This window comes from Marmota marmota, unplaced genomic scaffold (assembly GCF_001458135.2).
Source record: "Marmota marmota marmota unplaced genomic scaffold, marMar, whole genome shotgun sequence".
Classification (NCBI taxonomy): Eukaryota; Metazoa; Chordata; class Mammalia; order Rodentia; family Sciuridae; genus Marmota; species Marmota marmota.
Window position 1 is genome coordinate 9,308,486 of NW_026000082.1, and position 27,727 is coordinate 9,336,212.

General features: G+C 44.8%; 1 protein-coding gene across 6 annotated transcripts in view; it reads left to right on the forward strand.

The window, feature by feature from the left end:
- Dab1 (DAB adaptor protein 1) overlaps positions 1 to 27,727 on the forward strand; it is a 1,139,889-nt gene that overhangs the window by 1,093,379 nt on the left and 18,783 nt on the right. For 4 of the 6 annotated variants that reach the window (XM_048815307.1, XM_048815306.1, XM_048815309.1 and 1 more), the window contains 3 exons: positions 16,925 to 16,987; positions 19,188 to 19,296; positions 26,727 to 27,275. In XM_048815307.1, the coding sequence (XP_048671264.1) occupies positions 16,925 to 16,987; positions 19,188 to 19,296; positions 26,727 to 27,275 (721 nt within the window). Of the gene's footprint in view, positions 1 to 11,796; positions 11,848 to 11,939; positions 11,988 to 16,924; positions 16,988 to 19,187; positions 19,297 to 26,726; positions 27,276 to 27,727 lie in introns of all 6 variants that reach the window. The other 2 variants (XM_048815305.1, XM_048815304.1) reach the window with 1 other exon arrangement.

Consider the following 27,727-nt stretch of genomic DNA (forward strand, 5'->3'; position numbering starts at 1 on the left):
TCCACCTCCCATCTTCCTGTTCATCGTAGAGCTCTGTCAGCACAGCATGGTTTCTGCAGGTTGGCCACATTGCTGTCCTTATCCCTAGCATTAGTCCTCTATCCCACCATCACATGGAGCCCAGACTCCAGGGTTTTCCCTTGTGTTTTCCGTCCCATGGCCTTGTCTCTCAGGCAGTTTCTGTGTTGCTGTTGAAGCCACAGTCACCCAGGAAGTCCCATCTCCCTTCTGCCCTCCCTGTGTCAACACAGCATGATCTGGCCATGGCTCTTCAGAGAAGACTGGGCTGGACTGTGGCATGGCAGACTCCAGAGCCCTTGCCAGTCACCCTAGGCGTAACATCTGCTTCAACTTACATTGTCCTCCTCGCCACAGCAAAATGGTGGGCACATTTCACAAAGAGAACCCACTTTGGTGAAAATACCAGCTCTATGCTTTACTAGCTGTGAGACCCTGGCAAAGGTCCCCCCCATTCTCTGCTTCAGTGGAAGTAGCCCCTACATTTGTTGTGATAATAAAATGAGTTAAGACACTAAAGCACTCAAAAAAATGTCTGTATACATGCAGGAAGTTCCATCTGAGAATTATCTGTAATTAGCATTGTCCCTTATGACCCCTGCAGGCCAAGAAGAGGGAAGTATTAATACTACTACTGGACCCTGTCCTTTGTCTGGTCCAGAAGAGATGGTTTGTGCTTCTTTGTGTTGATTTGTCAAATCCAGAAATAATGATCTTGGCCACTCATGACCTAGCCAAGGAGCTAGGGACTCCTTTACTTAAAGAGGCTTTCACAGAGCAGATATGGTAAACACATGGAGAAAGGGCTCTCTGCTTCCAGTGTCCCTGGTAAGATCTCACTGATTATGTGTCTTCGTATCCTAGCTGCGTAGTCCTCAGAGACCACAGCACAGACATCAAAGTGTCAAAAACAGAGTCCCCTTGTTCCTGTAGGCATATGCACAAAGTGTCTTTTGTTATAATAACTTCTAGAATATTGGACAGCACCTCCTAGAACCAGTCTAGGTGGTTCTGTTTAAGCATTCGTTCCTTCACCCATTCCACAAATATCATTTCATGTCCACTGGATGTCAAGCACTGTGCTTGGCACAAGGACCATCTGAGCCATCCCGTGTTCCTTCTTATATCTATCTAGGTCCCTCCATGGGGGAAGGCTACCCACAGATAAGTAAAGAGTCAAACAGAGCAGTGAGGGCTCAGAACAGAACCAAACAAGGTGATGTGACAAAAGCCTGGTACACAGGTATTTAGGTGCATAGCCTCAGAACGTCTCCTAAAGGAGTTGACCCCCTGGGCCAAGACCTGCATCAGGAGAAGCAACTGATTAGATGGAGACTGTGCCAGGAAGAGGGGAAGACAAGGCAAAAGCTTGACCCAGGAATGGCTCAGTGTCTGTGAGGAACAGGGAAGGAGAAGACCAGGGTTGGTTGGAGTGTGATGAGAAGGAGAAGAATAATGGAGATGACTGGGGTGGAGAGGGGGCAGCCAGCATGTGGGCCATCTCACAGGTGCTGGGAAAGTGGTTGGAAGATATTCCAAGTACAATGGAAGATGATGTGATCTGGTATGTTTTAGGTTCATTCTATCTGTTCCATAGAAGATAAGAACTTAAGCAGAGATACGAGTGAAAGCAGTAATCTGGGCAGAAGAGAATGCTGCAGAGGAGAAGGAGGGAGACAGACAGATTTGGGATACACTCTAGCAAGAGAATCAGTATTTCTCCTTCAGTGACTGATGGTCACAGTGTGGGAGAGGAGGAATCTGGAATAATGTGATAGTTTGGATGTTGAATGTCCTCCAGAAGTTCACATGTTAAACTCCTGGTCCCCAGGGTGGTGCTACTGAGAGGTGGTGCCGTTTTTAAGAAATGGGGCCTAGCAGGAGATCTGTAGATCACTGGGACATGCCCTAGAAGGGGACTGTTGGATGCTGGTCTCTTCTTTCTCCTCTTGCTTCCTGGATATGAGGCAAGTGAGTGGTTTTACACTGGGCAATCCTGCCATGATGGGATTTCTCACTTCTTGCCAAAGCAGTGGCACCATCCAATCATGGAATAGAACCGCCACAACTTTAAGCCAACATAGACCTATTTTTATCAGTTGATTATCACAGGTATTTTGTTATAGTGACAGAAACTCAAGTAACTTGTACATTTGAGGCTTTAACAAATAGATTTCTGTTGGTGGCCTTTATAGAAAACAGAAGACAAGAATAGGTTTTGGATGATTAAAAGTTCCTTGGACATGCTAAATTTGAGAAACTAACACGTTTAGGATACAATCCATTCAATTGCTAGCAACCAAAGTAGTGATAAGATTAGATACTGGCCAGACTTCTAGTAGTGAAGAATGTCTCATATTTCTGCCATCTTTGATCCACTGATAGGACTCACTAATGGAAAAATCTTGAAGGGCTCAGACAAACATGTTTTACAGCCATTACAAGGACTAGAAATGTGGCATATCTCTGATCTTACAACTTTTCTTGAAACTTCTTCCTGGTATTTTCAAAAATAGAACCAGGACCATTTACCCTAATTGTGAGACCCTATTAGGTCAAATGACAGGAGGGATATGATATTCTTTCTGGAATTTTTAATAGCAAATGCCAAGTCTCTGTGAACGTGTGTGTGTGCATGTGTGTGCATGCACACACACACAAGTGCACATCTATGCCGAGCATTTGAAAACACCATATGGACCACCATACCCTCCAGATAATAAGTCATGCTGTCACCAAGTTTCTTCCTGTTCACTTTTCCATTCTATTGTATAAGCTAGTTCATCCATTTATTTCTTTACATTTTTTTAAATGTATCAATTCCATATAATCTTCCTCTCTGTACTAACCACGGGGATATGGAGGAGTTTGGAATACAGAGATGATTAAGACAGTTTCTCATACAAGGAGCTTACAAGGCCTTAGTCTTGAGGTGATCAGCATTATAATTGGACATGTGTGATACTCAGGATCATCTTCATCTATCCCAGGGTTCATAGAGGAAGACTTTGACATGTGACCAGATCCAAGTTTCTAGGGATGTGTTATAGTTGTCTCAATGAATGTGGGTGGAAAAGACAACCAGTTAAAGGTTATACCTTCTGCCAAGTTCTCAAAGGGTAAAAAATATATTACAGACCTGTTAAGAGGGCTGATGAAATTATGACACAACGTTATGAACTTTGTAAGTTGAGCAAACAATCAGAGACAGTTGAGGACAGCACTCTCCCAGATGCCCTCTGGACTTCAAACCTTCAGGCTGTCTTCGGATTCTGGTCTGTTGGTGAATATTGCCTCATTGATTCTCAGAATGCTGTAAGTAGCAATTTTCTCATTGTCCTCCCTTTAAGTGACCCAGGGTTTCCTTGTTCCCTCCATTTTTTGTGTTGAAGCATGAGCCAGGTTTCTCTGCTCTGAATTATCCCTTTCTTCTCTGAACCTACAACTGTTAGAGGAATCATAATGGAGTGAAAAAGGAACTAGACTAGGAGCTGGGAACCCAGCATGCCATCCCAAATCTGCCACTTATATTGTCAGGACTTTGAGAAAGTTAGAGGCCTTAGTATCTTCATTGAAAAAAATATATATGGGCTTGAGATTTCCATAGTCTCTTCTGCAGGTCCTAAAACATTTCAAAATGTCGTCAAATATGTGCTACAAAAATCTTTATATTCCTGAATGATAATCTGATGAGTTGTTGACTTCATATATGACCCCAACAAGCAGGCAGAAATGGAGGTCTGACTGTGTGCTGGTCACCATCCTGATCTGTCACCTGTGTCTTATCCTGGGTATTTTTCAACAAAGTCTTATGAGATGGACATTTCACTCATGTCATGGCAAAGAAAAATTCAAAGACTGAATGAACTCGTCGTGTTCTATTCATATGACATCAGAGTGCTTTCTCTGGCTATTCACAATGGTGTGGTCTTCGATCAGTTCGGTGAATAATTTTGCAGCACTGAACATGGTCCATGCACTACAGAAATGCTCAATGTACCCTAGCTGTGACACACCTTGCACCCTGATTCAATTAGTCTTTTCCTGTTTCCCTAGCTTGACTATGACAAGTCTTGGACAGCTCCAAGTCCTCCTAGAACTGGCCCAGGGCCTTGTTCATAGTGGGCACTCGGGAGAAGTGTATTAATTATTAAATTCATGCCTTGATAATTGTATCCAGGAAGGAAGAAGTAAATAAAGCAATGCATGCCTAAGTTTGTAAAATCTGCATTCCTCTAGAGAAGCAAAAGAAAAACATTTTGTAGGGAACGGCTGTCAGAGCAGCAGGCAAAGCCCTCGGAATATTTTTCCCTTTGCTGTGACATCCCTGCATTTGTGACTGCCTCTGATTTGCTCCACATTTTCATGAGCCTCTGCTACTCTCGCTTAATTTCAACTCCATCCAATATTTCTTGTTGCCGTTTGGGTGCCATCTGGACCACAGCGGTGGCGTCTCCAAGAAGGCGCACCAGCAAGGGAAGAGACTGACTCTCCGAGAAGCACCCTGCCCTCCTCCCAAAAAGTGTGCGGGGCTCCTGTCAGCGGCTGTCAGGAGCCGATTTCACATCACTGTGATCTGATTCACTCCCTTTTCAAAGTACTGAACTGATGCCAGATCTTGTTAGGAGTTTTTAAAAAAAAATCCTTGAGTTTTTGCTAATGTGGAACTACAATGATAGGTTTTTAAAAGGAGAAGAGAGAAAGGAAAGAGATAATTAAAAACAAATTATTGCAAGCTTTTGAAAACCATTCCCCTTTGGTTTCTAGTTTCCTGTATTTATTTATACCTGTGCAGATCTGTCTGTTCACTGAAAAACCACTGAAAAGCAGAGCCGTCTTGCAGGCTGCCCCCTCCCCTGACACGGGAGCTGCAGGAGGGAAGGAGTACCAAACCCTAAAATCCTCCTTGTCAAATGTCAGATCTTTGGGATGAGACCTTGGATTGGGACCAGAATGTAGAGCCCAGGTATGTTTAAGGATATGTATGTGTAAGGATGCAGGCGTTTCCAGCATTTGTACACAGCACTATGGCCATTCTGGGATTTTCAGCGTTTCTTTGAAATTCCCATCCCTGGCCCCATCTTGTCTATAGTCATAGAAATAGCTGTATCATCATCTGTATTTTTATGATTACCGCCCTGTCCTTCTGACAACAGCACTGCTACTGTCAAATCCCAACAGACTACTGCTACCCTCTTAAATCTCTCCTGCTTTCAGCTTTCCTGACTCGACAAGATTGGGCTGGGTACTTGGTGTTTTACAATGATGATGATGATGATGATGATGACGATGATATAAAAGACATTACCACTATTAGTGTAAACCATGTTGTTATTCTTAAAACCATACACTAAATACAAATGGTTTTCCATGAATCATCCTTTTATAACACCACCTATATGATAATCACCTGTTTTCTTTTCTCCTCATGCAATAGAAAGACAAAACTGGGCCCCTAGATGCTTAATAGATAGGCATAGCATTAACAAATGACGGTCTCACTGTCTTAGGCCAGGCATAAGCACGTGAGCACCATGATCCTGAACAGTAGCACCGTCATTTCTCAGGCATCACAGTCAGCATTGCCTGACCTTTGTAACAGCTCTTTCCCAGATCAAATTTATTCAGCCATTTGTATTTTAGCTATGGGTACCTCATTGCGTAATCAGCAGCAACCTGCAAATCCTGCCGCCAACCTCATCCTCATGGATATTTTCAAAAAAAATAATGGATATGATTTAGAAAATCTGGGCATAAGAATTTGGAGTCACTGACTGAGTTCTAAATTAGGGGTAAGGGATGGAAAGGGGTGGGGGGCATGGAGAGCAGCAGGGGTAGAGGCAGAGTGACTGGGCAAACATCCAGAAAAACAGCCTTGCTCATGTTGAAAATTGGGAAGCTCTTGAGCAGGGGTGCTGCAGTGTCTGCTCTGGAAAGACCCCATTGCACTTCATTTCCTTCTCCAGGTCATTTTCCCCTTTCCCTGGACCAGTGTTTCACACGCTTCTACCACAGCTTTCCCTCACCCACTCTGTTAGTCAGCTTTGCAATACTATAATGAAATACTGGAGGCAGCTAACCTTATAAAGAGGAAGGGTTTGTACAACTCATAGTTTGGGAGGTTTCAGGCCATGGCACCTGCATTGGCTCAGTTCCAGTGAGGATCCCATGCTCAACAGCAACTGGCAATGGCAAAAGTAGATGTCAGAGGGAGAAGTCACATCTGGAACAGGGACAGCCATGGGCAGGCTTGCTCCTTTTATAACAGCCCTCTCTCAACAACTCAAGAGGTCACACAGGAGCTACCAAAGGGATTGCACAAGAAATACCTCACATCCCCAGCACCACCAAAAAAAAAAGAAAAAAAGAAAGAAATATGTCACACCCCGTGACCTAAGGTCCAACTCCTATAAGGTTCCACCACCTCTCAGTATCACCACTTGGGAGGCTCTTCTAGGGGAGCACATAAGACACATTCAAGCCATGGCACCCACCAAGTAAATCATTCCATAGCTCTCCTTCCTCCCTCCTTTGTCTCTTTCCCCGTCTTCCTTTCCTTTATTTCCTCCCTCCTCCCCCACTTCTTCCATTCTTCCCCTACTTAACTGTGGAAAGGGAGCTAAGGTCCACTGGGACTTGACTCTGTCAGTTGCTGTGCTGTGTTTGTGCACACCAGTCTTCTTCCCCTTCCTCTCACCAAGCCTACACCGTAAGCATCATCATCCCTATTTTGCAGAGAAAAATGAGGCTCAAGCAGTGAAGGTGTGGACCCAAGGAGATGCCAGTGATGGAGCGCTGCTTTGAACTCAGAAATTTAGTTCCCCACTTTTTACTTTCCATTCTCTCTCTTTTTAAAACATTTTGTTTCTCACTTTTAAGGTGTCCAGTGTTTTCAATTACCAGCTTTTAGGGTTTGGATACAAGCTTTCACCTGAAAAACTCATGTTAGGCATCAACAATGTTCAGAGGTGAGACAATTAAGAGAGTTGTAACCTTATCAGTGGATTAATCCATTTGATGGGTTCATAATTTGAATGGACTTTTGGGTAGTAACTATGGGCAGGTAGGGTGTGGTCACTGGGGCATGCTTTTGTGGATTATATCTTGACCTTGGCTCTTTGAGTGTCCTCCCTCCCTCTCTCTCTCCCCCCCCCCCCGCCTTCCTGACTGCCACAAAATGAGCAGCGTTCCTCTGCTATGTCCTTCAGCCATGTTGTTCTGCCTCACTTTAGAACAACAGTGGAGTTGGCTGACCATGACCTGAACCTCTGAAACTGTGAGCTGAAAAGGAACTTTTTCTCCTCTAAGTTGTTCTTGTCAGGTCCTTTGGTCACAGTGATGAAAAACTAACTAATGCAAAAGCCAGTTGATCTTCTTGACAGTTTGGTTTCCTTGAGATGAAAAGTTAGAAAGGCCAGACTGCAGGGTCGGAGTCTTCACCCAGAGGCCCCCCCTCATTCATTCTCTTTAGCCATCAGGTGAGCTTAATGCCCTGAGTTTTGTCCACTATCCCCTGCCCTTCGTGCAGTGCCTGACTAATACACCAGCACATTTCTTTCACCAGTGTCCACTTCCTGACCTTCTGTTCAAATTAAGAAAGTCCATATCAAGGACTTTCCTCCACATCTCAGGAGGTCCAGGATGCTTGGAAATCACATAGGATTCTGTTTCGTTTGAGTGATGATGGGGTTTCATGAATTTACACTTGAAACATGATCTTAATTTTCTTTAAAAAGCCCTACAACTATCTGGATCTAACTCAGGCCCAGGCAATTGAAGAAAAAAACTTCATATCCAGAAGGTGGTTGCTGTTTTTGCAAACTGAATCTGATTTCATGGTACTGTCTAGACAGCAAAGAATTTAATTCTCCACTCAGTTTAATTCCAGTCAATGCAAATGTGTAATATTCCTTAAAAGAATAGCTGGGGATGTTGGAGGAAGGCATAGGTCTAGTATTTGGGAAGCACCCAATCACTGGAAGTTTGTTTGATCTACTTTGTTAACATGTTTTATCTAGAGTTGTGCTGTCTTATACCCTAGTCACATGTGGCTGTTTGAATTGAAACTGATTAAAACAAAATAAAATTGAAAATTCAGTTCATCGGTCACACTAGCCATATTTGAAGTGCTCAAAAGCCACATGTGGCTCCTACCATGTTGCACAAGACCAAGAGCTTTCCCTCATCATGGATAGCTCTGTTGGACAGCGCTGCTCTAGGGAGAAGCCACTGATCAATATCATAGTTTCTGTCCCCCATCTTTACCTGTCATCTTTATTCTTCAGTTGCCAAACAGTACGAAAGTGGCTGTTTACTCATGGCTAAAGGTGACAAAACATAAGCTGCTCCATAGGCCAGAAGGAATTAGGCTTCATTAGCATGTGCCTTGCTTGTTAAATCATTCACTAGGAAAAGATAACATGCACTTGAATGCCTGGAATCACTAGGTGTCCTTAGTGCAGTTAGCAATCACCTAAGTTAATCCATTTCTCCTGAGCCTTCTAAATGGGTAATTGAATCAATGCTTTGCACCCTGGGTCTGAGTTCAGAGCTTAGATCTAGTAGCCTTATGTCCCCTTTCACCCCATCCTGTCCACTCCCATATTGCAATGACGATGTATCTTAGCTGATGAGACAGAGTGTTGTGTATTGTTGAATCTCCAGGACATGCATGTGCAAAGCACCCAGTGAACATTTTGTTGAAGAATTAATTAATCAATTACCTAATCAATCAAGATGCTTTCAGTTTTCCCAGTAGGACGTTCGCTGATTATTCCTACAGAGAGTTCATTCCCCAGCACAGTAATTCACAAAGCTGGCTGCACATTAGCATCACCTGGGGAGCTTTTAAAGGCTCCTGGAGCCAGCACCCACGGAGTACAAATCTCTGGTGGTGGCAGGCACCAGGAATCTCATGAAGGCTCCCCCAAGGGGGTTGTACTGTGTGGCCAAGAACCACAGCACATTTCTGACTTGGAAGCTCTAAGTAAGTATTCATCCTTTTTGATATTTGCACCCCAGTTCCCATCTCATCCACTGTCATGTTTGCTGAAAGAGGAGCATCAATCTAGTCTCGCTAGTTACCTTCGCTGGTTACGGAGCGATAGTGTCCCTCCTGCTTCAAGAAGAGATTATGGGAAGGGAACCTCCTCATGGGAACTTTATCTCAGTGTCTTCATGAAAATTCAGAGTAGAACTGTATCGAAACAACACAGGAAAATATCTTCTTTTAAATTCCCTCATTGGAAGCTGAAGTTGTGGGTACATTTGACATCATGTTGAGTGTACAAAAGTGAAACAGAAAGCTACGTGCATGCTCTGATAGTATGAAAAACACATCTATCTATTAGAAGACGCACTCAGACTTGAATATAAATGAACTGAAACTCTAGTGGTAGGTGTGGGCAAGGCAAGAGTTGGGGATGTGGGGCAGGGGTGGCGGGGCCCAGGGAACCATAAGACCCAGCTAGGGAAAGGTGCACTGGCTGGAAGGATCTTGCCCTGGCTTGATCAAGGGCACTGCCATCACCAAAGGTTACCCAGACAGAAGAAAGGAGCGCTGGGCAATGACCAAGCCAGAGAGAGCAGTAAGGTAACATAGCCCCTGGAACAAAAGATACAGATGGGAGGAATATGGTCAGGCAGGACTGCAGCCAGGAGCAAGACAAGAGAGAGGGCAAGGGGTTGTGAATGAAGTGCACAGTTCAGCACTGAAGCTGGAAAGCCCAGCAGTGTTAGGCATCCTGTCACACAGGGTCTGGCCTGTGCTTCTGAATGGTAGAGGTTTCTAAAGTGGAGTGTCCAGAAAGATTTTTGTTTCTTCTTCTATTTTCAACATTAATAATAGTTCCTAACATTAAAACCTATGTGTGTGTCCCTTTTTAAAATGAACCATAAAACTGGGTAAGATACAAAATAATGGCTACTTTTTATTGAGCATTTACTATGTGCCTAACACCAACCAAGAGTGCACACACAATTCAGTTAATCCTCTCAATAAACTAGACAGGGAGGCATCATTACGAGCCCCACTTTAGAAGTGAGAAAACTGAGACTAATGGCCTCATTCAGGGTCACGGGGCCAGGAAGTAGCGTGAACAGGACTTGGTCCACATCTGTGTGGCTCCAAAGTGTCACTCAAACCACACTTCATCAGAACTTGTAAAAATCGCCCATCACACTTCAGCTCTGCCCCTCACCAAAGGCCACCTCTTCTGTCACCAGGAAGGTGACAGGCTCACGCCAACGCTGGTGATCCTCCCACATTTTCATTATGTGGGACGTGGTGAGGTTTTTATGAGACTCCACCACGGGCTGTTTTTCAAATTTATTTAATTCATCCATCATGCTCTGAAGCCATTTGCTTTTTTTATATTGGACAGATGTAATGAGATTTTGGACACTAAAAAATGTTTTTATTAAAAGTTATGACCCAGAGCTAGTTGGTAGGGGCCCTGCCATAAATCCCTAGAAGTGTGGGAATTTATTAAGGATGTAGCGACACAACCTTAACCTTTTAGGCCACACGGTAGATTTCAGGATCACTTAGACTAATACAGTCTCACCACCACGCCCCACGTCTGACCAAACAGTAATGGGGGTTATTTTAATGTGGTGGCTTTTCAGCTCATTGAAGTCACAGCTAGGTCATGGCGAACCAGTGCCTGGTAGAAACAGGTGGCCGCGGGCAGGACTCATGGGGCCTGAGGCCCTGTGATGTAGTCGTGGGCACATTGGTCCCCTGTTCCCTCTGCATCCTGTAACTGGGGCTGAGGGACAGTCACGTTTTCTACAAACAGGGTGGAAGTGGTTTCTAGCCAATGAGAAGTATTGTAAGAAGGCAGGTAATAGTCTCCCCACTCTTCCACTGCCAACCAAGCTCCCCTCAAAATTAGGAATTGATGCAGCTATTTCTGTTCCTGCATAATAGCTCCATTTTAATGCCAATATTTGTGGATTTACATTAATGTTATACTACTTGGAAACCATCCAAAGAATAATTAGCTTGTACATATGGACCAAAATGTGTTCATTAAAATATACATGGATATGAGATATAGGTATTATCTGTAACATATAATATAAATAGTAAAATAGAAAGTTAAGAGAACAATTAGATTTGGCCAACTGCCAGTTACTTCTAAGACATACATTCATTCACATACGTTGAGCATGTGCTAGACCCTCGGGCAGCTGTTGGGGGCTGGGGATTAAATACCCCACGGTCCCTGCTTGAGGGAGCACCCAGCTGAGGGTTTTTGGAGGAGGATTTTCAGCTCAAGGAATCGAGTAATTCTTCATGCTAGAGGTGCTTTTCGGCAGGGCTGCAGGAATTTGGTGAGCAATGAGCTTGCAGAGGTGAGAAGAGCAGCGTTTGGGCAGAGAGGACATGTACAGTGGCACAGGCAAAGCTATGCTGCAGAGTGAAGTTTGGCTAAAGCACAGAATGGCATTTTCTTCTTAAGAGAAAAATCTTAAGTATCAGCATCTCACTCTATCGACAGCCACTGCCAGGCGGGCTGGGTGGTGCCTGCGTGTGCAGGAAGGTGGACTTTCAACTTGCAGATCGGCCCCTGCTCTGTTCCCTAACCAGACTGGTATTTTATCATCTGCTTGGGCTAGAAGCATCTCCCAGGATCTTCACAGTACATTGGCAACAGCTCCCGCCCCGAGACCATGGGAGTGTAAACCATCGACGCCGTCATCATTAAACTCATAAATCCATGTCATTTGTGTGTCATTCACTTCATCCTCATTCATCATCCCTTGCGCTTTCAGAACAGCCACCCGTTTGAGGATTTTGAAGAACGGTTTGCTGCAGCCTCGCCGGTAAGGAGGAGCGGGCCCTGTCACGTTGATTGTTGTGTGTCTCTGTGCCATCACTCATTTCATGCTCATCAGCCATTGCCTTGTGGTTACAGAACAGACACCCGTCGGTGGACTTTGATGAGATTTTTGAGGTCACCAAGGTAAGGCCCCGAGGCTCCTGCCGACCCTCCGTGGTCATTCTCGTGCATTTCATATTGAATTGCACGAACGGCGGGCTCTGCACCCCACGGCTCCAGTCGGGACCTGTCTAATCTTCACAGGAAGACTGTGGGCAGGGCCTGCATGAGGTCAGAAAGTGAGCTTGCATATACATGTGTGCACACCTGTAAGGGGATAGTGCCTTGGAGAGGAGGTGACACCTCTTCTTCTCATTCCATGAATTTTGGAAGCTCCTGTTACATCCCAGACATTCTGACAGACATTAAAGGGAAAGAGAGAGGAAGACACAGCGCTGTGCTCAAGAATGTCGTGGTGTGACTTGGTACATCATTGCAGAGGGCAGGGCGAGGCAGGGAAGGGGAGTAGAGGATAGGGAAGGGGGAAAGAAGGCAGTTTAGGATAGGGTGGTGCAGGGCAGGGCAGGGTAGAGCAGCCTCCCTGGTGTATCCTAGCCTAGCAGCCTAGGAATTCAGATACGTACGGAAGACCTGCCCAGGACACTCTTAGAAACTCAGTAGAGGCAGGGCCACTCTCCACCAAGTACATGCCCTGGTATAGATGGGCTGGCGTGCAGCCAATGTTTGCTCAGATTGGTTGAAGGCCAGGCCAGTGAGCATTATCGCTCCTGAACACCAGGTGTTCAGAAGCCTCTAATACAAGGATTGTCAACCGTGGCAGCAATTTAGAATGACTGGAAGAGCTTTCAGTGTTCTGTTGACTAGATTATTCCTCACCCCAATTAATTCAGTATCTCCAGGGTGGGGCTAGGCAGCAGCAATTTTTCTCCAAGTGATGTCCCTGTCACCCAAGCCAGAGAACCGCTGAGGGCCAGATAAGCTGTTCTGCGCAATGGGGTGGGGTACAAATTGAGTTAGGAAACAACTTCCCAGAAAAAAAATCATGTTCTAATTTGTGTTCTGGAAGATGGACAGGAAAGACAATGGGAGAAGGCATGGGTGAGCGCTCTAGGAAGGAGGAAGGCCATGTCCAAATGCCCTGGGACAGCCTTTTCTTTCACAGCCTCCTGGGTTCTGTCCTCCACAGCACTGCATTGACTGTGTCTGTAGGTCTGTCTTTCCATAAAACAGCCAACTCATGGCCTCAAGCAAGGCTTGTGGTCTTGGTCCTTTACTCTGGACGCACACACAGTAGCTGATGCGTGACAGGAACTCCCATACCTTTGCTACCTAAAGGGTCTCATGGAGCTTCGGATGCCAAAACCTAGGGAACAGGTCTATGTGAATGTCTTGGGGGTCACATTCAGTGGTGCCTTCATATTTCTCCTCAGGAGGTCCTAGTGGTCTAGTTGCAACAGAAGGATCGGGAGAGCAATCTTGAGCAGCAGTTGCATAGTGCTCCAGATACTCTGGGCAATCCTCACCTGTTCATATCAAAGAATGTCTGGGAAAGGGACAGACCTCATAGAGATGTTGAAGGGCACCTCCTAAACATCTAGCTTCTTCTCATTTCCTTCACTGCCCTTGGCAGCTTCCAGTGTCCCTCTGTATATACCTGGAAATATCTAGCAGCCCAAAGAGGGGCCCAAGTCTGCCCTCTACAGCTAGATCTCTCTGCCGGATAATATCTGAGGTGCCTTTGGTGAAAAGGCCTTCCTCTGGGGTGAGCAGGACCTTGCATTGACCCTCCAGATGTTTCAATGGAGGCCCATCATTGCAGATCTCTTAGGAACCCTGGCCTCCGATCAGAGGGTATGTCGTTTAGTAGTGCTTGACCTTCTGTCAAGGCTGCCTGGGGCCAGCAGTGGCCATGGTCCTGTGCTGCCGACTGCATACGGCTCAGAGCGTCCAAAAGGATAATGTGCTAAAAAGTGTCTTGCAAGCCATAAAGCATTTTACAAATGTAAACAGTTAGTTTTATTCTCTTGGGGCCTTAAAAATGATTAATTAGGACAATATTTTCAGATGGAACATGGTTTTTATTAGGTTACAAATACAAGGACTGGGGTTCATGTGGGGAGGAGGGCTGTGAAAATAGATATTATCCCAGGTTCTGCATCAGACATGGTTATTTGGATTATTTTTAATTTTATAGCCCAAGAATCTCCTTTTTCTATAAAATTTAATTAACTCAGGGTTCTATTTAAACAGCAAATCCAATGGAACGAAATAACAATCTATGTTTTATGCCTCTCCATGTTTTTCTCGTTTAATCCTTGAGTGAAAATCATCTGGCAAGAGGAGCGCCTATATCTCAAGGAGGAAGGTTATTTTAAAAGTTGTGCTTAAGGAGAAAATTAGCCAATAAATTATATTTATAATGTTAGTAAAAGTATGCCACACTTGAAATGTAAATCATGTGACTTAATTATTAACTTCATTTTAATATTTTCCAAACACTGAAAATCGTTATGGGCCATTTTAAAAGCGTCAAGTTCCAATCACAACGAAGCCTGGAAGCTACATGTAAATTCATCAGGTAGAATTAGCCCTTTTAGGACGTTGGAAGGGAGTTGAAAGAACTGGCACAGTTTCACCAAATCATATGAGATATTACTAACATGCTGAAGAAGGCTAACCCACGAAAAGCCCCAAGGTTCCCTCCAGATTTGGGAGAGCACCCAGCATGCCAGCCACCTCATTCCATCAGCTGCTGGGCTGCTACCCCCTGAGAGGGAATCCTGTTAGTAAAGTCAGCAGGAAATACCGAAATGCACAAAGTCCCACCGTCACGTTGCCCCATCCACACACCAACCTCCTCTCCCCACCTTCATGCAGGGAACACCAAACTGCTGCTCTGCCACCTGCGTGCTCCTTGGGGAAGCCCCCTCCTCTTCCTTCTTTCCTGGCTTGTGGCTCTTTTCCTGTGAGATTCAGTTCTGGGCTTTCCCTTTTGAAAACCCTTCCTAAATGTATTTGCTCGAGCTGGGCTCAGTCTTCTGCATGCTCCCATGTGCCCTGGAAATCTGTTGTCAATCCTTCCAGTCCCCCTTAAAAGGATCTGCATCTATAGATGACTGTCCCCAGCAGACTATAAATTCCCAGGAGCTTGGGACTTGGTTGGCATTTCTCTTTATTATGCCCCCAGCACCTCACATAGCACCTAGCACCCATCTCTTGTTTAATGTCTATAGAAAAGGGGAAAAAAACCCACTGTGTGGTTAAAAAGAAAATTAATATTTAGGGGACCCTCCTGTGTACCAGGCTCTATTGTTCAATCCAAAAGCCCAAGGAGAAGGATTGAAAATGACTCAACAAAGAAGGCTACGCCTCTTCCCTTCCAGCAGAAAGTTTCTGTGCCTTTTGAATCAGGCTTAGCCAAACTTCAAAGCAAGTCCATCTGCTAGAAGTTGAGTCCCTTAACGAATATGCCTGCCACCGGGTATGTTGCCGATTTTGGATTGTTCTTGATTTGGGAATGTTGGCATGCTTAATGAAATATCTTAGGGATGGAACTCAAGTCTAAACAGAGAATTCATTTGTTTCATAAACATTATACACACACAGCCTAAAAATATTTTATCCGGTATCTTCTGTGACCCTGTGTTTTGACCGCAGCCCATCACATGGGGTAAAGGGTGGGATATTTCACCTGTGACTCTATATCAGTGCTCAGAAAGTTTTGTATTTTAGAGCATTTTGGATTTGGGAAGTTCGGATTAGCTATGCTCAGCCTGTACTGTTGTCAGTAAGTATGGAGAGGAGTTTATCATCTTTATCCTCCATGTAGGGAGTTGTAGCTCTAAGATACTGCAGAAGTTGGAAAGATACCATGGCAGTATATCCCCAGACATGGGACCTTTTTCTGAGCCCAGAGCTTACTTGTCAGGAACAAAGAATATCTCTTTCTCTGTGTGAACTCCAGAGCTCCAGCAAGGACTTGGTAGAGCATAATTTGCGTGCAGGGGACCTAGATGGCAGGGCCATTGGACTCTCCCTGTGCCATCTATTACTGGTGATTTTAGCTTTCCTCAATTAGAAGCTATCACTTAAGATCTGAAGATGAGTGGAAAGTGGTGTTTCCTCAGTGGACAGATTTGCACAAAGCATGTGATTATGTCCTTCTTTTAATTAAGTCAGGCCACTTGGTTCTTGGCCAGACGCTTTCTGCCATCTCTGAAGCTGGAAGTAGATGCAGATCTATTTCTACGTGTATCTTAGAGGGATTCTTCTGCTGCTCTGGCCAGCCTTGCTTGGGTGTTTCTGTGTGATGGGCAGGAGGACAGATGATAGATACAGTGTCTCCTGGAGCAAAGTTTCTGGTAGTGATTGATGATGTGTATGCTGTTTTGATGCCCTTCCTGGTATTAGAATGAAATGTTTTCTTTTCCTCCAACTATGGTTTTTTTTTTTCAATCCCAGAGATAGACTCTTTCAGGAACTACATATTTGGCTGCATGCTCTAGATGCAGAAAATGCCAAAACTTGACCTGTGACCTTGATGTCACCCCTGTGAGAATCCATTTATTCATCAGCAAAAAATGGGGATGATGCTTTCTACCTGTCAGGGTTAGTGTTGTTGGGAGCATTCACTAAGAAGTGACCGTGAGGTCATCCCTGGTGTCCTTACACATGGAAGACATTGTGTATGTGTAGGACAGGAAAACCAGCGATGGAACCGCTGCCCACCTTTATCTGCTGGAGAGGGGGCAGCGCTGGCATGTGATGGTGGACAATTGTGAAGTGATACGATTATAACCCATGGGAGGTGAATAGTGGGTGACACTGACCAAGGCTGGATAAACAGCCAGATACACTGCAGCAAGGCTTGGTTCTCCTGCTCTGCATGATGGGTGTGATCTGAGGTATTGCTTTGGGGATCAAAAGGTCCAGTACTGACTGACTGGGCTTACCATCCGTACAATCAGGACCAAGGAGAGCGAGGTTTCTTATACTGTTAAAGCAGACCAGGGCAGTGTCTGCTTTCCTGGTTACACTGTTATCTTTTTTTGTCTTTTCAGGCTGTGACCCAATTAGAACTTTTTGGGGACATGTCCACCCCTCCTGATATAACCTCTCCCCCCGTAAGTATGCATCTCCCTCTGAGCCCCACGACCCTTTTTGTTCTTTCCTCAGTCACACAGTGGGGAGAATATGAGTCTTGGGTAAAGGGGGTCCTGCTGAATTTCAAATCTGTGTGACTCAAGCAAGCTAACCAGCAATACGGAGACTTAATTTTCTCTCCTATTAGAGTGAGAGATACAGAGAGAGAAGGGAATAGCTTTCCATATATCACACTTCTGTTTTAAGAAATAAATGAGACCACACATTTAGCAATTAAAGGATGTTTCCTGGGTGCTTGCTCTTGTGCTGGATTCAGAGAGGAGAGACACGAGTCTTGCCCACAGGGAGTATGTTATCTGGATAGGACCACGAAGGAGAAACTCAACATGATCAGGCATGAGCCCCACACAGCACAGGTGGCCAGCAGGAAAGGAACCATCTCCATCTCCTTCTTCTTTCCCTCCTGTGTTGTATTTCCTCCCTCCCTAACCTGCTGCTGCCCAGGTAGCCTTGCAGTCCATGACCTGTGCTTTCTGAATTTCTCAAGAAGCCAGAGCTTCAGCCAGAGAATCTGAGCCAATGCTTTCAGGAAGACAGAGATTTGCAGGGAGCCCTGATTTGAAAATGAAAAGAAGAAAAAAGAATTAAAACCATAGCAAAATAGAAACCCTGTGCTGTGTGCATTCAAAAGCAACCCTGCAGCCCCTGCAGAGCAAAGAGGGAGATGGCCTCTGGGCCCCTCCCTGCCTATTCCCGGAGGTGGGTGGAGAGCAGTCAGCCGCAGCTGCACTGGCTGAAGCTGCTGGGAGGGGACTGTTCTTCTGGCACTGCACAGTTGTGCAAACCCAGAGATGGTGCTACGGTTCATTGGCGAGATGCGCCTCACAGAGAAAGGGCTGTAACCTCACCACTGAGAACAGATGGCATAAGACCCTGCTGCCCACAGCTGCCACCAGGGAGCCTAAGCACAGCTGCCTTGCTCCCTACACCTGATGTCCACAGCAACCATCGGGGGTGGGGGGTGGGCAGCTCCTGTCTCCAGGGAAGCTGGACTGGGAGACTCTAGTGATTCTCAGCCCCTCCATTCTGGGGAAAAACAGCTTCATCCTGGGAACTCAGAGTTGCAGAACTATGAGGCAACAGAACTAGAAAGGTCTGAAGAGCTCTTCTAACTTTATCCCCTGTGTTGTACAGATGTGCAAACTGAGGCCCTGGGAGGACAAGTGACTCACACAGGGTCATGTGGGCAGAGGAGAGCCGTGCTGACCATCCTTAAAAATGCTTAACACAGCAGCTCATGGCTGTGCTTCTGGCCTTGAACCCCAATGCAGTCCTAATTGGTGTTTAATAGTCCTCAGAACAATGTCATTCGTCCTGCAAGCTGCTGGGCTAAAAATGGCTTTGCCTAATTGCCATGGTTTCAGGATTATTTGCTTGCCCCAGTCTACTCCAAGTGGGGGAACACCCAACAAAGATAATATGGCATCAAACAGGTTCATACTCCATAGGCTAAAGCCTGCTGCAAATAGGTATGGACACATAAAAACGATGAGAACTGACGTTTCTATTTCAGTACTCCTGACTTGCCACCAGTTCCTGCAGTAGACCTCTCTGGAATCCCAACATGAGCCAGGCAGGCACTGGGCAGTTTCAGCTGGCCAGGCATAGTTGCTTTGTTTTGTTCTTGACAGTATTTACTTTCTTCACAAATGAAAATTCAGGCAAGATTCTGGAGGCACCAGAATACAAGGGCCTGTGTGCTGAAATTTCATTTTCGTTTTGTCAACACCTGTGAATGGACCACATATTAAGTGTCAGACCCTGAGGTGGGCCCACAGTAGGTCTTCAGGTGTTTTAGTTCTAATGGATGACCTGTGAAGGGTGAAAGCCAGATATTGTGTGATAACTTGGAGGTCTGAAAACACACTCTAATAGGTAAGGTGCAAACAAAGTCGTGAGGATACTGGTTATCATTTTTGAGCACCTCCTGGATGGCTATGTGTGGTACTAAATAACTTCCTATGAAACAATATTTCAAATGCATGATCTCATTGAATCCTCACAACAGCTTGAGGTATCATTTTCCCATTCCATAGATAAAGTCTGTATCACTGCATAAGTGGCCTAGACTAGGGCTCACTTCTGCAGCAACCCCATCTCATCCCTGCTGCCTGCTGTGCATGATGACTGCTCACGTGTCCCTGCCTCTCTTTCCCACAGACTCCTGCAACTCCAGGTGATGCCTTCATCCCGTCTTCATCCCAGACACTTCCGGCCAGTGCAGACGTGTTTGGTTCTGTACCTTTCGGCACTGCTGCTGTACCCTCAGGTGAGCCCTCTCTGCTAGCTGTCCTTCCATTGAAAGAGAGGAAGAGTTGACTGAATCAGCACCAAATTATGCCAAAACATCTGTGGGACCACCATGCATTCTCTCACACAGCTCCTCAGTACCATGGGGAAACTGTCCTATGGGTAGAGGTTCCATACAAAGCTCCAGGATGCTGCTAGCTAAAATTCACTGATGTCTTTTACCCGGAAGGTTCAAGACTCCAGGTGACTGAGGTGGACAGTGTTGGGGAACATGATCCATACATAGCAGGTGCATTCATGCAGGTCATTTCTTCTGTCCACTTAAGCCAGAGGAAGAGGCAGTGGTGAGCAGGAGAGGAGATGCAGCCAGCTCCCTATACAACTCCTGACACCTGGGGGTGGAAGGGATCTGCCTTATTTGGTGCTGATTCAAGGAAGGCATGGTACCCCATAGAGGGTGGCAGGGGACCCCTATGGGAAGAGCAAACTGCTAACAGTGAATTGAGAAGGTGATGGGTCTCACAGATTTAGAAAGTATTTCTTCTGCTTTCCAAATATTCTTTAAAACATATATATTACTTTCAAAACAGGGTAACTATCTACAGTAACAGTATTACAGGTGGGTTACAAATGGGTGGCCCTAGGAACAATTTCCCTGGCAACAGACACTCCAGGCAGCCAGACCACTCTTCTTAGAAATAGCAAAGGTGGATTTCTTCTTTTTTTTTTTTTTTAAACAAACATGGAAGCCTGGAAGGGCTCTGTGTTTTCCTTTAACTGCATATTGAAATCTGTGTCATTATCTTTCTTTCTTGACTTTATTCTTATAAATGACAGATGAGAGTTTGAATATTTTAGAATACAAATCTTCTTGTACTTTTTTCTATAAATAATTACTTTTAATTACATAGTGTTAGAAGCAAATTCTTGCCACCAAATATAAACCTTGCTTTTATTGGAAACAAAAATTCATACTCTGTTCTGAAACACAGTTATTCCTCATGAGCTCAGAGATCATGATGAGCCTTCAGAAGCAGCAGAGGCTGAGGATGATGCTATGACTTACAGTTGAGAATCTGCAGGTAGCTGAGGAAAGTATTCATTGCCAAGTTTCCCAGTTGAATTTCTTTTTACACATCCCTGAAACAGGATGGTGGTGGTGGCTCATTTTCCTGTTCTAAAATGACTATTAAAATCTCCTTGGGAATAGTGCAATAGAAATATCATTTAAAATGAGAATAACACCTTCTATCATAAATGTCCGTGCTTCTATGCTTAAGCCTCCTCTTCAGAACCCCCCATGTTTTGCTTTTTTTTTTTTTTTCTTATAAAGATGCTGGGACATATGATGGGAACTCTAGGAACTCAAGCTCTCATGCTTACTAATCTTCAGGCATGGTCCTTCCACAAAAATTTTCTGAGTGCCTGCTCAGTGCCAGCTCCTGTTCCAGTTGCCTGGGGTGTGTTGGTGAACACAACAGGTGGAGCCCTTGCCTCCTATGCAGAGATAAGCAATGACATAAAATGAGTCACTTATGTAATATGTTAGAAAATGATAAGGGATATGGATAGAACCAAACACAGAGCAAGGTATGGGGACCCTAGAGACCCAGCCAAGGAGCTTATGGTCAGGAGGGGCTCCTGCACAGGTGAGATGGCAGCTGTGCAGGAGGCAGGAAGGGACAAGGTGGGAATCACACATCAGAGTTAAGGATTTCCCAGACCCAGGACCTACTGGGGCCTTCCTACTCTCCAGTCCCTTCTATAAATGATAAGATGGCACTAAATGCATTTCAGGTCTATTTCAGTGTTAGTGTTCTATTTAAAGCACTCTGAAGACCTGTTTGGGTACCTGTCTCCTTTGTGACGTCTCCCCAGCCTAATCCAGATTAACAGTTTTAGTCTCACTACTTAGCCAGCCACACTGCAAATGGTGGAAAAGCTACTTCTTCCAGTTATTAAAAAAAATTGATCAATTATATCCAAGATTTCAATTTTTAGAACATGAGTTTAAAACTGATTTCTACTACCATATTTTTGCTTTCTTATTCTACTTAAGATATGCATATGATATGCTTCAGTGGGTATTAAACTGTTGCCCCTTTTCCTCCTTTAACTGGTCTTAAAAACCTCTATAGGTCTTACATTTCCATCTACCTATCACTGGTTGTTGAGGCAGTGATGGGGAGATGGGACCACAATGGGGCTACATCATGCACTGGATGAGATGCCCACGTCTTTGAATCTGATGGGCAGAGTTTCCATCCTGGCTCAGCCTTTTTGGTTGTGGCGATTACTGCTTTTGTGTTCAGACATGTTCTTTCTATGTTGCCCAGGCTGGTCTTAAACTCCTGGGCTCAGGTGATCCTCCTGCTTCAACCTCCTGAGGCTAAAGGTGCACCCCACCATGCCAGTTGAACCACTTTTAAAAATAAGCTCTAGTTTCCTGGGCAAATTACTCAACCTATCACATTCAGACTTTCTTCATCTTTATAACTGGATTGAAAAAGTAATACTTCCCTTGCAAGAACATTATGAAAATTAAAGGAGAAAACAAAATCAAGCACCTTGAAAACGCTGGGACATGTAGATACAATGTGAAACCCACTGCTGCTGCTGTGCTGTGTTTGTCATTATTGTTGTCATTATTATTCTGACTTATAAAATATGTCCTAGTCTACCCTGTACTTTCACCTCCGGCCTGGGTGCCGCGGAGAATGTACTTGTATGAAAACAGGCTCTGCCACCCACCAGCTGTGTAATCAGTTGACTGTATCCCTTCTGAGCCTCAAGGAACCTACCTGTAAAATGGGTTTGATCATAATTTTGCCTCGTAGAGGTGTTCTGAGAACCACACAAGTGAGTGCATATAGTAAAACATGTCTAACAGTGCCTGGCAGTGTTAACAAGGAGGTGTTCAATAGACATTTGAACGCTGCTCCCTGGGGCCCTGGCTCTGCTGCTCACACACTGTGGCAAGTTTTCTCCTCAAGGAGCTGCCATTCCTCCCTACAAAGGAAAGAGAGAGCAGTAACAGCTACCCTAGAAGCTTCTTGCAATGATTAACCTTCCCCTAAGTGTAAGCTTCACTGAGGCAAGGATTTCCAGAGACTAAAATAGAGCCGAGCACCCAGTCAGTATATTTTTGATAACTGAATGAGTTGAACGAGATCACGTGCATAAGAGGCATACCGTACAAATTCTATATACACATTGAGATTCCTTAGTATTCAGTGTGTTTCTTATATATTATTCTACTTTCTTTTCCTTTTTCCAAATAATGTGGGTGTCCCCGGAAGCCAGCATCTGTTTATAAATTGCAATTTTCAACACTTTAAAACTTACCTGCAAAGCAGTGATGCAGGTGTTCCCTTTCCGTTCCCAGCAAGGAGGTCTCTGATTGATGTGAACTCCATGCATAAACAGATGCTCCCTGGCACCTCCTTCCTCTGCTGCTGTACATTAATGAGTAAAGGGTTAACAAGTTGTTAAGTGGCCGCAGTGGCTCCAAGTTGTTCCCTGAGTCCGATGCTACCACAGTCCTACTGCAGAGGTGTCTCCTTAGGAATGCCTGACACAGTGTGGCCAGAGAGCCTTAGCTCCCAGGCCTGGGGAGAACTCTGGCTGCAGGGACACCCCCCCACCACAAAAGTGATACCTGCAAGCTCCCAAACACAGCCCCCGATTACCCTGTGCTCTCTTTTTCTCTTCTGAATATCATACTTTGGTCTGGAACAGATGGCATGAAGCCAGAGAGACATGCTAATAGCTCTCTCCAGAAAAGTGTGCACAACCCATCTGTTAGCTCCTTGTAAAACAAAAAAGAAAGGATGGGAGGGAGAAAAAAAATCCACCACCAACAACAGAATCAACAGGGATCACAGCACTGTGGATCCCAGAATTCTACTGTACTCCTGGAAAAATGCTACGAAACATTGATTCCTTTACAGCTCATTCACCCTAATGTTGGGTCTTTCTTCGGTGTTGAGCCTTTATGGAGCTGCTGATTGAGCCAAAACTGCACTAGGCATAGGGGGAGAGAGAATAAAGGGTTCCTGCTGGCAGGTGGTTGTTAATTGTCTCATGAGGGAAGACAGAATAACCAGGCAAGTACAACACCTGGTGGCAAGTGTCATGGCAGAGGGGACCACACAGAACTGTGGAAACCCAGAGAAAGACCAGATGCACTCAGGGCCAGCAAAAGCTTCCAGTAGAGGGGACAGGAACTGAGCCTGTCAGGGTTAGGCACATGAGGAATTGGGTGGTGGACCAGACAGACAAAGGCAGGTGGGGTGTTGTTTTCAACTGCTGGAAAGAAGATGCCAAATAGGATAGGAATTGAAGATGGCGATGAAGAGATATGAGGGGCTGACCACCAAGGGCTCCTAGCCATGCCATGGCATCTGAGCCTTACAATCAAGATGATGAGCACCATGCAGATGGTCCCTGACTTACAACTAAATTACAATGTTTTGGCTTAAGGTTTTTATACTTTACAATGCTGTGAAAGCAATACCCACTCATTAGAAAAGGTACTTTTATTGTGAATTTTGGGCCGATGATATACAGTATAGTACTGGGCCAATGATATACAGTACAGTACTCTGCTCTGATACTTGGCAGATGTTGGGATCTATACCTCCTGGTCAGCCCTGCCATCCTGAGTACCTGCTACAGTGTTCTGTGTTGCTAAGCTACAATGTTTGGCAGGTTGAATGCAGCATCAACTTATAAAATTTTCAGTGTACTTTGGGTTTACTAGGGTATAACCACATCATAAGTCAAGGAACACCTGTATTTGCATTTTAGAATGATCCACATCGGCAATGAGAAGGATGGAATAAAAACTAAGCAAAAAAAAAAAAATAGGCTAAGTAGAAACTGAAGTCTCAACCCATTCACCAAAATCATGGTCATCAAGGCCAGGGTCATTGAAAGTTCTGTGGTTGGTCTCAACCTGTGAGACCCAGCACCCTCTTTTTATAAAATATATTTGCAACATCTCCTTTAATAACTTGAAATTAAATTCATAGATAATAATGTAACTTAACTACACAAGTTTTCAAAAATCAACACAATATCCTAATGATAACATAAAGTAGAAATAGAAGAAAGCTAATGTATACTAAAAATAAGCATTACTGTAAGGAAATAGGCATGTGCTTATAAGATATAGTAAATAATCAGATGCATATACCTATAAATAGTATTACCTCTGAAACCTATAGCTACAAGTGCAGACTGGCACACATGCTGAGCAGGGTTCCTAGCAGGGACTGCTATTTTCCAAAATGGCAGACAACTCCTGAGTGTTACAAATAAAACAAAAAACAGTTTCTCCTCAATGTACACACTTGTTACATTCCTAGAAAATGAAGTGCATTAAAACTGTGGAAAAAATTGAATTTCCATGTAATTCAAAGTCAATTCTAGGTTCAAATAATCATAATTAGGATTTGAAGAAATTCTTTGTTTTGTGCATTATTCCCACACCTTGTAGAATGTCTACTGTCAATGCTGGGAGGCCCTGAAATGCCAATAGGGTCCACCCTCTACGGTTACCATTACAACCAAAACCCTCGCTCCAATTTCCCTAATCATCCCTAGGGGGCAGTAGCGCTGGCAGAATTAGTAGATTCAAGCTACTGCATCATTGCCTAACAGATGAGGCAATGTAAGCAAGTGTCAAGTTTGAAATGCCGTCAGCCATTCCTCTTCACCCCTCCTCAGGGAAGTTGGACCATACCACAAGGAGATTCTCTTGTTTTGTTTGTTGACATCTCTGTCTCTTTCCATAAAGGCATTTAATATTGCTAGATTAATCAGTAAGAAGCCCATGTTTCTGTGCCTCCCTCAGACCTTCTTTCAGGGGACACATAACATGTGGGGCAAATTAGATACCTTGCCAGAAAATGCCCAGGCTTTGAAGATTAACTGGATCCCATATCCATCGGTTGAGGGGCAGGTGGATCTGAGACTGGCCTATGGAGTGAGGTCCCCTGTACACCATTTCTCTGGGCTCCCCAGAATTAGAGACATGGCCCATGATGTGATCAGTGCCACTGCCCTCACCCATTGTCCTTCTGGATGTTGCTAGGATACCCTGCATCCACTACTCTTTCTGTTCTGGTCTCACTGTACTGCACCTGCAAATTCCTTCTGGCAGCCACGAAGATGCTTGTTTTGAGAGCCCAAGCAAGCCTTGATTCTCTACTGTCTGCTCTTCCTGGATGGCCATTGTCTCCCAGACTCAGCTATACAGGCAGGTGGCCATTATGCCCGCTGAGAAGCATGAGGATCACTGGAAGCACACAGGAGTTTCCTGTGGGCCTGTAGTGTGCTAACACATTCCATGGTAGCCAGGTTCTTGGACTGTGAAAGATGAAAATTGGTCTTGGCCATCTGGTGGAACAGGGTGTCACAAAGGAAAGACAGTATACTAGCACATTCCTGATATTTAATAAGTAGAAATTATTGCTATTATAATAAATGTCACCTCTGCTCCTGTTAAACTATATATATATGTCTGCTGATAAGAATGATACAATGAAGAATTCTTATGGTCATATATTTGAGTACATACTCCAGAGTTTTGCAGTGCTCAGCCCATTACCACTGGGCTTATTTTGAGAGGCCCTAAATTGACACCAGTCTTCAATTTATTTCTCTAAAATTGGAATAATAATGATAATACAGAAATAATGCCCATAGTTACTACTGCATGTCAGTTATATATCAAGCAGGGTACTAAGTACTTTATAGTCTCTGATTCAAACTATAGTAATAGCTACCATTTACTGAATACAGTCTTGGTGTTAGGAGCAGTACTCTGCACATGAAATATGTCATCCCAATTAATGCTCAAGCCATCCCATGCATCTTGTGCCCACTTTACAGATAAGGAGATATATATATATATCTAGAAATGTTGTCCAAGTTACATAGGTGAGAATTGGCACTTAAATTTTACCCTAAGCCTTGAAGGTTTCACTTTGCACATGGCCTTGGTGCTGAAGAGAAAGTAACCTGTTATTGCAAAGAGCCTGACTCTTAACTTCAGCAATAGAAATTGTCCAGCATGTCCAAGGAAAGGCCAGGTCAAAACTCTGGCACCCCAGCTTTCCAGGCTTCTGTCCCTTCTGCGAGACACCAGTTCCTGAGGCTATGAGATTGGGAAACTTTAACAACTATGCAATGTATTATCATCCCCCAGGCACCTGCAGGACTCACCCCCACTCATTCTAGATTCTGCTTAGGAATCATCTTCCTGGCCAGTTCTCTGGAAGGCAGGCTCCATGAGATCAGGGACTCTTGTCTTATTCGTGTTGGTATCGCTGGTCCCTAGCACACAGCCTGGCACAGCTGGAGATGGATATATATTTGTCAATCACTTAAATCCACAAAGTCTTCTTTTCCAGGACGCCGACTCTCCTTTTCTCGCCCTTCCAGGTTATGTTGCAATGGGCGCCGTCCTCCCGTCCTTCTGGGGCCAGCAGCCCCTCGTCCAACAGCAGATCGCCATGGGTGCTCAGCCACCAGTCGCTCAGGTGATGCCGGGGGCTCAGCCCATCGCATGGGGCCAGCCGGGTCTCTTTCCTGCCACTCAGCAGCCCTGGCCAGCTGTGGCCGGGCAGTTTCCGCCAGCCGCCTTCATGCCCACACAAACTGTTATGCCTTTGCCAGCTGCCATGTTCCAGGGTCCCCTCACCCCCCTTGCAACCGTCCCAGGCACGAGTGACTCCACCAGGTCAAGTCCACAGACCGACAAGCCCAGGCAGAAAATGGGGAAAGAAATGTTTAAGGATTTCCAGATGGTCCAGCCTCCACCCGTGCCCTCCCGCAAACCCGACCAGCCCTCCCTCACCTGTACCTCAGAGGCCTTCTCCAGTTACTTCAACAAAGTCGGGGTGGCACAGGATACAGACGACTGTGATGACTTTGACATCTCCCAGTTGAATTTGACCCCTGTGACTTCTACCACACCATCGACCAACTCACGTGAGTGCCCTTTGCTTGGGACATATAACCCAATGACAGTGATGCCTGGTTTCGGGAAGTGAGGCTTCTGGAGTCAGGAGGCTCATCTCTGCATTAATCAGGGTTGATGATTAGTGATATCACTACTAGCGATCATAACAGCTGCTGATCTAGGCATCAAAGATACATGCACACCTTCTCCTTATGCTCTAGGTTGATTTTTTGGACTCATAACCACGCTGATCACAAATTTTGTTAGATTTGTTTGGCAGATAATGGACCAAGTTCTAGAATTGAATACAAGCCTGGTATTTTTCCACTACGTCACTCTGCCTCTTAGCGTTTTGTTAGTCTGCTCATTCGTTCATTCATTCATTTATGTACAACCCAGCTTGTGGCACACAAATCTTGGTATGGCTTATAGGAATGAAAATGAATGATATATATAAATTTTATATATATATATATATATA